This window comes from Anabrus simplex, chromosome 1 (genome assembly GCF_040414725.1).
Source record: "Anabrus simplex isolate iqAnaSimp1 chromosome 1, ASM4041472v1, whole genome shotgun sequence".
Taxonomy (NCBI): domain Eukaryota; kingdom Metazoa; phylum Arthropoda; class Insecta; order Orthoptera; family Tettigoniidae; genus Anabrus; species Anabrus simplex.
Window position 1 is genome coordinate 1079080605 of NC_090265.1, and position 14249 is coordinate 1079094853.

The following is a 14249-nucleotide window of genomic DNA, read 5'->3' on the forward strand; positions in this document are numbered from 1 at the left end:
TCTTTATAGCCTAGAAGTCCTGTGTTCACTGCACAAAATTTGAGGTTATCGCATATTGTAACACACCGCCCCCCCCCCTACTTTTTTTGGCTGTAAAAGTGGAAAAAAAAGGTGGGAGTGTCTAATGTGCGAGTAAATATGGTACATGCCAATATTACAGTAAATCATCATCGCAATGAACAATACAATGTCGCCTATAGAGTTCCCATGCAAGATTCATAAACCCATGAAGATCTGGACATCACTGAATAGAGAAATTCTAAACCAAGGCCAATTAACATCATAGTCAATTTTGAATATGTTACAGACAGCGAGTTAGAAACTTGAAGCAATGCAGTCCTTTCCCAGAAAAGCATTCCTCTTGCTCACCCTCACAAAGATAAGTTATGTTAGGAGTTTCTGCATAACCTAGCATATCTACTATAAGAGCATAATGTTTTTCCAGCTTATTAAAATACCATGCAACAGTATCAGGTGATAATATCCCCTTAGAAAAACTAAGCCACAATTTAACAAAATTCACCTTGTTTGATTGGAATGATATTAAAATTCATATGGACCACAAATTCCTCCAAAAATATAAGTGATGCTTTTGAAAATCTGAGTATTAAGTTGTTTTCAGAAGCATGAACAGATGTGTATATCTTACCTTTCCGCAGAAGAACTGGACAATCCTGAATGATGCATTTAAAAGTACTACTCTTGGATGCATTTGTAACCTGAAACAATATAACATGGGACTATATACTCTTAAAGACAAATGCATTATACTAAAGAGATAAGGAGTTGAAACACTTTGCTCACTATAAGCAAAAGAGAATGATCTAAACAATTGTACAGGATGTCTGAGAAGTCCCCGTACCCCTACTTTCATACGTTTCATATTATATTGGAGTACATACACATAAAAACTATTAATCCAGGGAATCTGTATGTGCACCATCATGTCTTACACAGAGCTCTATCCGGCTCCAAGACCTCATTGACATCTTGCGGAGCATCTCAGGAGTTATGGAACGAAAGGCTTCCTCCACACTTTGGCGCAATTCTTCGTTAGTCGTGTACTGACGTTGAGCCACATGGGACTTGATTATTCCCCATAATGAGTTGTCTGGTGTGGTAAGGTCCGGGCTTCGTGATGGCCATTTCAACAGGGTTGGAGATGTTGGTGAACCACGGCCAATCAGCGGCCTTGAAATTGTTCATCAAGGAACTCGCATACCTGAATAGCAAAATGTGCTGGAGCCCCATCCTGCTGTAACCACACGTGACCCATGATTCCCTTGTCTTGAAACTGAGGTATTAACCAAGATTGTAATATATGCAAATAAGTTCATTCACATACCCATAAAAAAAATTTAAAAAACGGTCCGCACAAGTGACGTGATGATATCCCGGCCCATACCATAACATGAGGGGGGGTTCCTTTCCAACTCTTGCACCTAATGAGGATTTTTCTTACCCCAGAAAACCACATTCCTCCTATGTGAACTGCGATATATCACACATTCATCAGAAAATAACACTCTTGAGCGAGACACAGCAGTTGGGAATTGTGCCAACAAAGCACGGCAGGCTGCAACTCGTTGCTCCACGTCACTGTCAGATAATTCATTCACATGCATCGGCCTAAATCCTTTCACTTTCAAATCTCTTTTAATGTGGTCATGCATTGTTGACTGCGGTACTTTAAGTTCAGCTGCTCTTTTGCGAATGGATTTCAATGCAGACTGCTCAATTGATTGAGCGACGGCGGCACACGTTTATTCCCGTGTCTTCTTACGTCCACTACGCGGCCTGTCCTTGACACTGCCTGAAGCAAACGCACGTTTCTCCCAATCAAGCAGAGTAACTTTACGAGGTGGGGGTTTGCCAAAGCGATCTCTGAATGCACTAATTTTCACTATCATTGTTTGCCCCATGTGTGCTCATTCGTGCACCCACACATACGTCATTAATCGCTCCTCAACAGTGTAGCTGTGTCCGCTCATGTCCACGATGACTTAACAACTGAAATGAGACTGACACCAACGCTAGCAGCAGGGATACCAATAAAACAACTACCGCTCATGTCCGCCATGACTTAACAACTGAAATGAGACTGACAACAACGCTAGCAGCAGGGATACTAATACCAATAAAACAACTATTGAGTTCCCTAATTATACAAACTCAATTGTCCATGCCATAATATAACAAAATAATAATATGAAACGTATGAAACTAGGGGTACGAGGACTTCTCGGACACCCTGTAGAAGAGTAAATTGTATGCTATTCGAGATACATTTGGCTTTTGGCATTCTACAGACAGGACTTCTAGTTAGTTAACTTCAAATACCGTGCACATGATATTACAGATAAATTTATGATTTTATGACAGAGACGGTTTTTACACCTTCCAACACCTTCATTTTTTAAATTTTTTTATTATCTGTCAAATTGAACCAGTAAGTGATATTATGGTTTTAAATGCTTTGTTTAAACAAGCACCATAATCTTAACAAATGGAGCGCATAGGGTGCAGGACAGGGTGAGAATGAAAAAAGGACAAATACGAGAAATTATCAAATGTTAAGGCCAAAGGCTTCACCGGAAGTCAACATTATTTGATGCTCAACATTGGAATCCCTCAAGATGAAAGAGACAGGGATAAATGTTGAAGAACCTGGAACAGTGAAACCATCTTCACCAATATTTGGTGGAACCAGAATTGAATGGGATCAGATAAGTGTTAGGAGTTAAACAGATATTCCAGAATCCACAAAACCGTTTGACTAAGCTGTTAGTAGTTTAAGCCATAACGATTAGAACATACAAGTGTGCAGACTTCTTCTTGGTCACATGTTATTACTCAGGATGTCTATGTTCTTCCACCTGTGACGCAGCTATCGCAGTCAGGCTATTTCTCGCTGTTGTTGACTGAAAAGTAGCCTAGTGAATAAGAGCCAAATAATTTTTCTTGTCTTCTGCATTGTCTAAAGTGTTTCAACAATTTGCTTTATGTCACACCAACACAGATAGGTCTCATGGCAACAATGGGATAGGAAAAGACTAGTTGTGAGAAAAGAGCAGCTGTGGCCTTAATTAAGGTACAGCCCCGGGCATTTAACTGGTGTGAAAATTGGAAACCACAGAAAACCCTCTTCAGGGCTGCTGACAGTGGGATTCGAACTCACTATCTCCCGAATGCAAGCTCACAGCTGTGCAGCAATAAGAACTCTACCTCCTGTGGTTAGGAGCTGGTCCTTACAGAACAGGACTAAGGTATCTGGTCAGACTTCTGAGTCATTGTTTTTGAAAGCTGTGTTTACTGATACACACTACAGCAGAATTGAAGCTAACCTTATAACGTTATTTTTCTTCAACTAACCTTTCCATAACTGATTTAAATCTTCACAGACGAAAGGGTAAGTGTTTTTATACATTTTCCATGTTTTACCTTTCTTTAAACCCACATTCTCTTCAAAAATACCTTCCTAAGCATTCACTCTCCTCTTGTTACAGACTTCACACCAAAGAGCTCTATCAACGTCGATAACCTTCGACTTTCGTCCTTCAAATAAGATAAATACATCTATAGACAACCGAATGCTTTTTCCTTGCTCCCACAATTACGTAAGGAAGACTGTTATCTTATCATAACACATTCGACTTTCACTCCTTCAGCCAGTTAAATAGACTATAGGCAGCTGAACAGCCATTTAAAAGATCAGTTGTCTTATCACAACATACGATATTGACATCTGTAACAGTGTATCAGCTTTGCTTTTTTCGTATCATCTTCAAGGAGGCACATTTCTGTTTCATTATAAAGACTGAGCTGTTTACTGCCCTACCCCAACAAGTTTTTCAACGCTCCGGAAAGTATATTCATGTGAGCTTATGACATGCAGCTTGATACTGCAATTTTAGCCAAGGACATTCTAATATTTTGTATGTTTAGACTGACACCTATAATGATGTCCTCTTTTTATAGCTTGTAAGAGCAATCAGGATCCTGATTTTTCACCATACAGGTTTGAATTTGAGGCTGACGATGCCCTTAATATGGGCGAAACATGTCCCTTAATATTTTATAATAATATTTAATTTCTAAAAAGATCTCTTTGTATTGAATAGGTGGATATATAAATAAACACTTGTAACATACTTTGTATTTAGGTTAGGTGTTGCCGTTTGAAGAAGAAAACTGAAATGTTTGCCACAGAAGCCTCTGAAGTGATACCGCATTTCTCCGACTCTTAAGACTACGTTTTTTTCTCAGAACCTCATACGAAAAATCAAGGGTTATCTTGCATTCGCGGCCTAACAGTAACGAATACCACTGGCAACTACCACGGTAACCACGCTGCTTCTTTTCACCCCCGCACGTGCATGCACACACAAAATTCATTGACAATAAACGACCGCCTCTTTATTATACATTGCTAGCCGTGACAACCGGTTGTACAATGCCTGTGTGTAATGTCAGTGGATCTCGGGAAATAGTGAAGAGAGAATGACATTCTATTAGCCTCTACTAAAACATTTCTCAAATCTGCAGAATGGCATCAAAACATGCGAGCCTTCAAATTCTTAGAAAGGCCACGGCTACTCAGTGGCAGAGTTATAACGTGTCTACTGTACCTGATGCTTGGTAAAATTAAGTTTTATAGACAGCAGGAACATTTTTGTGATGGATAGTCGTATTGTAAAGATCCGTGGAAAAGGTATTGCCTGCAAATTATCAACGGGTTCTCATCAATATTATGATGCCAATTTTAAGTTATGGTTATTAAACACTAGGAAATGTAGAATAATTGTGCAGCCGCAATAAAATACAACACAGGCCTAACTAAAGCCAATATTTGACATTAGCGTGAAGACAAAGATAGCTAAAAAAAAATGCGTACTGTACAAAAAAATCGATTCAGTGGTCTGCGACAAGGACGCTATAAAGAAGCCGAAGATAAAATTGTGAGGTACGTTCACGAAAAACTCAAGGGCAGAATGGCCATACTGTGGCGCAATAAACTAGTTCGTTGACCTTCAACATCCACGATTAGGCCTATACATTGCTAGTCACTGAAGTTGGCCAAACCTGGAAAGCAAGACATGCTTGTGCTTGACGCTGAGTAAAAGTGACAGTTTTATAGACAGCAAGAATATTTTCCTGATGGATCGTTGTATTGTAGACGCATGGAATAGGTATTGCCGGCAAATTTTCAGCAGGTTCTCTTCAATATTATGAAGCCAATTTTAAGTTAAAGATCATTAAACCCGCGGAAATAAAGAATTATTGTGCAGCTGCAAAAAAAAAAAAACACGGCATATTGAAAGCCAATGCTCGGAGTTTAAAAACGCCTACTGTACAACAAAGGCATTCATATTATTTTACAAAGCACTTTTTGAGCCTGATTTAAATTTCTGAAGGAAAAATTGGAGTTTGTCTTGGGTTCGGAGAAATACGGTACTATAATTTTTTCAGAATGAAATTAAACACCTTTCATGAAAAATAACAAAAAAAGTAAGCCGTAGTGTGGATATCATCCGTGATAACGCAAGTTTCGAACAAACTGATTACCTTGTCATACCGATTTAATGTGTATGAGGGTTTTTCTGACAATCCATTATAGCAAGTAAATTTCTCGCTGTTATCAATTCTCGCTATAACAGACTTCTAATGTATCTTCACTTGTCGAAACCTTCTTTCTCCTTCCTTCAAGTTGTTTAATAATTCATCATTTCCATTAATACAAGATAGATTACGCTTAATTTTTTTAAAAATCAATCTGCTTTATGTCGCACCGACACTGATAGGCCTTACGGCGACGATGGGAGTGGGAAGGAAGGAGTTATGGCCTTAAGGTACAGTCCCAGCATTTGCCTGGCGTGAAAATGGGAAAGCACAGAAAGTCATCTTCAGGGCTGCCAACAGTGGAGTTCAAACCCACTATCAATCTCCCGAATGCATGTTGATAGCAATGTGACCCAAACCACCCAGCCACTCGGTTGGTGATTTCACCTTTCACGGCTCTTCTTTCCCGATACTATCAGACTTGCCATTCAACTTCAAGAGATTGCAATTCCCTGTCAGATTAGCAATTACGTCAATAAACAAGATGCAAGGTCAGACAATGAAGGTAGTAGGACTGCATCTAGAGAATAACAGTAATGATAACGTTATTGGCTTTACATCCCACTAACTATTTTTACGGTTTTGGAGACACCGAGGTGCCGGAATTTAGTCCTGCAGGAGTTCTTTCATGTGCCAGTAAATCTATCAACACAAGGCTGTCGTATTTGAGCACCTTCAAAAACCACCGGACTAAGCCAGAATCAAACCGGCCAAGTTCGGGTCAGAAGGCCAGTGCCTCAACTGTCTGAGCCACTCAGCCCATCTGCATCTAGAGAAACAAAGCCTTCAGTCACGGCAAGCTTCATGAGGCATGATCTAGAGTGTACCTGATGAGGTCATAAATATTGTTTACACTAGTGGGTTGTAAGACACATACTTTCAGCCTTTCTCATAAATCCATACAAAGAACGGGTATGGTACTTAAGCAAGTATAGCCACATTATGTTCCAGCGACAGTATAATACAACTGGTTGAATACAATCCACTTTTATTTATTTTGATAGCTATTAAGTTTATCAGTCAGTTCATCCTGACTAAGGTTTGCAATTGGAGTTTTAGGTGAACATTTGAGGAAGCTCTAAGGCTGGTTTCACACCAAGGAAGTCTTTACAAGTCAATCCAGTCACGTCTGGGTACGTCTAGGTCCGTCACGGCCAAGCCCGTCTAGTTAAGTCCTGTGGTTTCAAACCAAGCACGTCCAGTCCAGTCACATCCCCAGAAGAAAGGACAATGTGTGGATAGAATTCATTTTTCCTTCTGCCTTGGAAATGGAAATTGAGCTAGTTAAATTTATAGTTTTGTGCTAGATAGTTTGCCGAAAAAAAAAAGAAAAGAAAAAAAAGCAAGATCGCGATTGTGGGTTCATCCGATTAATTTCAGAAGGGATATCTATGGTGCTTTCTCTCATTTGTTTCCCGACTTGGTGAACGATCCGTTCAAATTTTATATTTTTTTACGAATGGGGTATGAAGGTTTGTGAAGCTTAAGGACCTGGTTCGAAAGAAGGTGAAAAGAAAACACTAATTACCGAAAGGCTATACAACCAGAGCTTCGGCTAGCAATATTGTTAAGGTAAATTAACACAAATACTACCTTTAATGCAAATAAGTATTTATTACACCACACAAAATAATTACAATACAAATTATATTATTTTAACATAAATATTATAATTACAGTGATATTAACGTAATTACAAAGCATAGACATTTAAGAAAATTGCATAAAAGAAAATCCACTTTTCCAGATTCATGCACAAAACGCAAGAAGGATAAAACGCTAAATAACTACACTGATCAGAATGTGACTCGTGTTGTTAAAACAATGAGACTGGACTGGACGCATCACAATCAAGCCCGGTTTGGTTCCCCTTCCACTTGACGGGACTAGTTTAACCTTGACTTGACTGAGACTTGGTCTGTGTGAATGAAATATAGCTGTGGTAACCCAAAATAAAGGGAGATTTCCGTGTTGGATTTTCCTGTTGACGGACTAGACGTGACTGGACGGGCTTGACGTGATTGGACGTGTTTGGTGTGAAACCAGCCTAAGGGTGTTCTGGCTTTACCGGATGACTATGAATGCTCTACTAAGCATCCCTTCTGAGGGGAAACTCCAGGGGAGAACTATGAACATGGGCATAAGCAAGGCATAGCAAAATACGATAATACTCACAGCAGTTTGTTTCTTCAGGGAAGTTTTGGCAGCTTGAGCAACAGTGGTGATATCATGCCATGCAGGCCCAACACTACCAGGCAAGAAGAAACGGTAGCTACTGGGAGCTAGCAGCTCCCAGTTAGGGCTAACACCAAGGGAGGCAAATTCATCATCATCTGTAACACACAATATTGTGTTACAGAACCTTTGTTGTCTTCACAGTCTTCTACGTAATCTTACTTTCAAGTTAAGCAAAATTATAGATTATTCAGTCATTTAAGCCTATTATTACTTACAATAGACACTGGCAGTGATTAAGAAAAATCTTCTTTCCCAGTGTCCAGACTTACAACAAAAGAGGTGACTTAAGGTACAGTAGATTTCACAATAGAAAATGTTCATATTATGTCAGAAATGTATTTATACTTCTGCTATAAGAAACTTTTTGAACTTGCTGCTTAACATCTCTTAGTGTTCATGTGTGTTTTAACAAATTCTTCTTAAGCACGGGTATGATGCGCATAGGTATCACCCAAATATCACTATAAAATTTGTCGCAAATGGAACATAACAATTGCTTTTACACATATCAAGTGAAAAATCTCTGGCAAATTAAGAAATACCGTTGTTATTTGAGAAATATGAAAACATACTTAAGGTTTGTAGACAGGACTGGTTTATGTCGTATTCCGCTGCTGGTGCCGTCTTTTGTTACTTTCTTCAGGTCCAGGGCTAGCACCGTGGAATGGGAGGGCTATGTCTGTGGATTCTCATTATTTTTGTCCATTCGCTGCTGGCGCCGTCTTTTGTTACTTTCTTCAGGTCCAGGGCTAGCACCGTGGAATGGGAGGGCTATGTCTGTAGATTCTCATTATCTTTGTCCAGATGACTAGAGCAGCCAGTTCAAACAGCAAAATGGAGGTCAACAGAAAAATAGCATGATCCCTGGACCAATAAATATTTTTATTTCTGTTCGAACGAAAGTAGCTCGATCCCTGGACCAATAAATCACTAGTCCACTGAATTTTTCTTATGTACATTGGCCATACCATTTTGTCGCCTATTAAATATTGCATATCGCGATACAATTCATGAAATTATGTCACTGACAAGTGAAGCAATGAAACGAAAGCAAAGAACTTCAGTAACCACAGATATCACCCACGAAATTGTTGAAAGTGTAAGACAAAAGACATACGTGTGTCACTGTGAGCGTAACACCAAATGTACTTGTAAAGTGGTAAAGTACGCATACATAATATACTCCAAAAATGAAATATTTCTTAATTTGCCAGAGATTTTTCTCTTGATATGTGTAAAAGCAATTATTATGTTCCATTTGTGACAAATATTATTGTGATATCTGGGTGATACCAATGCGCATCGTACCCACAGATAGGTCTTATGGCGACGATGGGACAGGAAAGGGCTAGGAGTCAGACAGAAGCAGCTGTGGCCTTAATTAAGTTACAGCCCCAGCATTTGCCTGGTGTAAAAATGGGAAAAATGGAAAACCATCTTCACGGCTGCCGACAGCGGGGCTCGAACCTGCTATCTGCCGAATACTGGATACTGGCCACACTTGAGGAGTTAGTTAAATTGAAGTGTGAAAAGTTGAATCTTGCTCAATATCTAGCAATACAATCAAGGACTGTGGGGCAGTGTACATTGTATAGTTCATCAGTTTGTTTAAATACTAGAGTTGTAGGTCTATGGAGAAGTGTAATTTATATTGTTTATTTAAATACAAGTAAAGAATCACCTCATACTGACTGAAGAACAAGCGACTTAAATTGTTCATTTAAATAATGACACTAGTGTGGTAGGACAGAGGTAATTTGTTAATTATATTGCTTATTTAAATACTACAGAGCTGTGCAACATCTCCAACTTGTGGGAGCAATATGAAGTTGGAACACGTGTATTGGTTTTCTTAATAATAATGTTATTTGCTTTACGTCCCACTAACTACTTTTTAAGGTCTTCGGAGACGCCGAGGTGCCGGAATTTAGTCCCGCAGGAGTTCTTTTACGTGCCAGTAAACCTACCGACACGGGGCTGTCGTATTTGAGCACCTTCAAATAACACCAAACTGAGCCAGGATCGAACCTACTAAGTTGGGGTTAGAAGGCCAGTGGCTTAACCGTCTGAGCCACTCAGCCCGGCTTGGTTTTCTTATATGAACATTACTTGGTTTTCTTACCCAAGATTCATGGTTTACTTATCAGTACAAAATCCATCTTCTCCTCAGCAAGAAGCGTTGGCACTCCATTTCCAAATACAATGGCAGTGGCTCTAAAATGTTTGACCATTTGTTAGTATGATAAGGCAGCAGTGAAACGAAGCATGCTAATTACCCTCCAATTAAACTTCGGAGCAATACAATGAAGGTCTCTGAACACACTGAAGACAGAGATTCACAAGATCACCAAAGTGACTGAAAACTACGCTGGATTTGTGAAAAACTGCAGTAAAAATGACATAATCCATGCTGCATAACTCTTAGTAAGTACCAATCAAAAGAACAACCTGTTCCATGCTGGTTTCCTGGATCTCAGGAAGGTCTTTGTCATGTGTTCAACAAAATAACTTTATTAGCACTTTGAAAACAAGATGTTCCAGAGCACTTTGTCAGTCAGGTTCAGCTCATTAATATATTGGGAATGCGCACAAATGTGCATAGTACAGCAAAAGAAATAATTTAAATATTATTTCTATTAATACTTGGTTTTGCGTATTCACTTATGGTTTTTGTTAGCTTTGTACACAGTTCGATGTGATAACGATCACACGTCTTTTCACACAGTTGGCATATGCAAGTCTTCATCGGATTGTGCTACACCTTGTTTTTGCAGAGGTGATGATGGAAGCCGTGCACAGACAGCCTCGTTAGTACATGTCTCATCTCGAAGTTTGCTGACGTCCAGGTCCTATCGATCATCGCACCCGTGCTGTAGAATTCTGGCCAAATTTCTAAGCGGCGGTCCCTTAAACTTTGTAATTCTTGATCTGCTGCTATAGTAGATGGGAGCACGAAGGTTGTTTTCAAATCCTCTAGCAAAAATGATTCTCTAGCTAGTACATATGTTAGGCGGGATCTTGTTGATTAATGCAGTGCCAAAAAGCTACACCCAAGCTGCAACATAAGTGTGCAATAAATTTCTGTATTACAGTTGTGTCCACTATAGCTCAGTCCCATTCTTTCAATCCTTCTGATGAACAATGTTCCAGCATACCTACACCAGACGATACCTGAGACTCCTCTCTCCATTGACAATGATAGGCTAACTCCAAAGGTTGAATTACAATCTCTTAAATGAAAAGTCATGTCCCTGTAGCTTAGATTCCATGCAAAACTAGAGGTCCCGTAGCTATGATCACGATAACAACAGTTGCAAGAAACTACAAGCTTGCTTTCTACCATGTTTGATCCCTGTCAATACTTTATGTTCCCTCAGCCCACACCACCCTGTCATTATGTTCATCTTAAGCCCCCAGGTTAAAAGCCACGCAGCGGTCCTAGGTCTCTAGTAGCCCGCGCGACACCTTCATTGGTCTGGATTGGTTAGGGTAGGTTAGTGACAAAGCCATTGGTCTGGATCACGCAAAGGTGATCTGGGGGCGTAAGCCCCCAGGTTAGAAGCCGTGAAGCGGCCCTAGGCCTCTAGTATCCCGCGTGACACCTCCATTGGTCTGGACTGGTTAGGGTACGTCAGTGACAAAGCCATTGGTCTGGATTGGTTAGACCGGGTAATGTGTACAGTGAAATAATTGTTTACATTTAAGATTACATTACAGGTTGTGAAACTTTCAACATGGAAAATGATATATTTTCAATTGTTATTACTGTATGTTTGTCCAACCCCTGTCCCGTTTCTCTACGGCATCAGGTATGAGGTGAGATGAAACTGTCTTGGCGGGTTTCTAAGACCGGATGCTCTTCCTGACGTTAACCCCATCAGAGGAGTTAATGAGATGAAATGAATGATGTGATACATGATAATAGGGAGGGAGAGGGTGAAAATCTGTGCCGGCACATAGCCTACTACTGTCGAATAGCACCAATGGGTCTGATAAATGCTTAACGTCCCCATCAACAGCGCCATATGCCCTCATGTCAATCTCATAAAAATATTTTTAAATATTACAAAAATTAAACAGTTACCTGTCATCACTCTAAGTGTCAACCTGTATTCGAATTGAAATATTGGTTTTCTTACCTAACGTCAGGTTTCAAAAAAAATTGTAAACTACCTTGGTGAAATTAAATAAACCCTTATGAAATAACAGATATCCTTCATAATCATACCCCTTATCCTCTGGTCGGATTTCACAACCTTGTAAGAATTAGAGGCTTTCGAATCACTCCGTTTGGAATAAAAGCTGGCAGATGACTTATAAATATTCTTCAAGCTGGAACAACAGGAGAGCCGCCGGAAACATAACATCTGGGGACAGATTGGCAACAATAAAACAGTGTTATCTTAATCTTTCCCACGGAAAACTTTGCAAAAATAAAGAAACTCCAAATGCAGTGTCAAATAAGAGCAATTTAACGTCACTCTGCAAAATTATGGCCCCTACCATTATTTTGTGCTTCACAATTCATTTTTCAAAGAACCACCTTAAAAACTCATCATCAGCATAGTTCCATACACAAATACAGTCATGCAAACACGAGATTCACGGAAGGAAAAAAAAAAAAGATACCTCAACTAGTGATGGGAATATTCGAGACCAAAATGTCAAAGACTTCGATTCTTACAAGTTCTCGAGATATCTCGAATACTGTAAACTATACGTATATCAAATACAGTAGAGATAATACGTGACAATGAGTGAGATATCGAGGGACAGCTACTGGAGCTCACTCTTGCGGATAGACCTGAACAGTACTGATTCTCTCATAAGAGCACGTTTATTTTTGTGTGAAGTTTTTGGTGTTATTTATGCGTTTTCAGTGAGTTGACATAAATAAATAGTAGTAGGTGGCATTCCTTAATATCTCCTCTCAACATGAGGGGAAAGGTATGTGCTGTGTTTGGCTGCAGTAATTACAAAGTAGAGAAAAATGCGCGGTCGTTCTTTAGGTTCCCTCGTGACAAGAACATGTAAGTAATATTGTGTTTGCATATATATTCTTCCAGTGACAGAGATTTTTATAGTACTTCATAATCTTCTGACCTGCTCGACCCATATTTTAACTGGCATAAAATGTAATACGCATATTTTCTTCTATAGTGCAGCAGTTAACCTTCAATACCGATGAGTTGTTGTAGGTGTGACCTGTGGGTTTTGAAATGTCACAAAAGCGATTTGGATAAGGTTTACAAGAAAGAAGGAACATTACGCTTATATAAGAATTATAAGATCTGTTCAGATCATTTCCAGGCCAGGGACTTTAGAAATCCTCGACAATACAGCCAAGGCTATGTTACATTTTTGCTCTAATTGTACGTAAATATTCCTTAGAGCATCACTATCGACATTTTCATACTTTTCTTTCTTTATCCCTCTTCTCAGATTAAAGCCGGGATTTTATAGATTATCTTTCTGTTAGTAGGCTTCATGTTAAGAGGAAAATTGTCCAGCTATTAAATGTTAATTCGTCGGGATGAGTGGCTCAGACGGTTAAGGCGCTGACCTTCTGAACCCAACTTGGCATGTTCGATCCTGGCTCAGTCCGGTGGTATTTGAAGGTGCTCAAATACGTCAGCCTCGTGTAGGTAGATTTATGGGCACGTAAAAGAATTCCTGCGGGACTAAATTCCGGCACCTCGGCGTCTCCGAATACCGTTGTAGTTAGTGGGACGTAAAACAAATAACATTATTATTATTATTATTATTATTATTATTATTATTAAATGTTAATTCATTGCATCATATGTGTAAGGAATATCTTTCTGTTAGTAGGCTTCACGTTAAGAGGAAAATTGTCCAGCTATTAAATGTTAATTCATTGCATCATATGTATAAGGAATGTGCCGATATTTTTATTGACAAGTATCTTAATGTGATGATACAATGTTTTTAAATGAGAAAAAAGACAAATCCAACCGTAAGAGTTCAGGCAGGACTGCTAAAGCTAAAAAAGTAATGCATAAATGGAAGATAAAGCCATTTCACACCAGTCCATTTCACTTCTTTACGTGTCTAATTTCAGTCTTTGAATAATAACCTTTTAAATAATTCTACATTAATTTATCCAGAATTGCTTTAGCAACTTCGAAGTTAACATCTCACTAACATTTTCTTTCTAGACGTAATTTATTTATCCATTTCCGTATATACAGTTCCATTGATATTTGAATTTAGCGCGATTTGTTCAGGTCAGGTCACTAGGAGCGCCAAGTCGAATTGTCTCCCATTTTAGCAAGGCTAAATCCGTAAGTGTCGCGTATTATCTCTACTGTATTTGACGAAGTTTTACGTGAGGATTGGTACGCAAGAAATATAGTTTGTTTTAAAAAGAA

At 39.2% G+C, this 14249-nt stretch overlaps 1 protein-coding gene across 1 annotated transcript in view; it reads right to left on the minus strand.

Moving 5' to 3' along the window:
- The window catches only part of LOC136858011 (cobalamin trafficking protein CblD), a 50295-nt gene extending 37777 nt beyond the window's left edge, over nucleotides 1-12518 (minus strand). The window contains exons 1-4 of the mRNA XM_067137206.2: nucleotides 12361-12518; nucleotides 12086-12224; nucleotides 7795-7952; nucleotides 650-719 (exon numbers count right to left, since the gene is read on the minus strand). Coding sequence (XP_066993307.1) covers nucleotides 650-719; nucleotides 7795-7952; nucleotides 12086-12224; nucleotides 12361-12363 — 370 coding nt within the window. The 5' untranslated portion in view covers nucleotides 12364-12518. The remainder of the gene's footprint in view (nucleotides 1-649; nucleotides 720-7794; nucleotides 7953-12085; nucleotides 12225-12360) is intronic.
- Between the last annotated feature and the right edge of the window lie 1731 nt (nucleotides 12519-14249).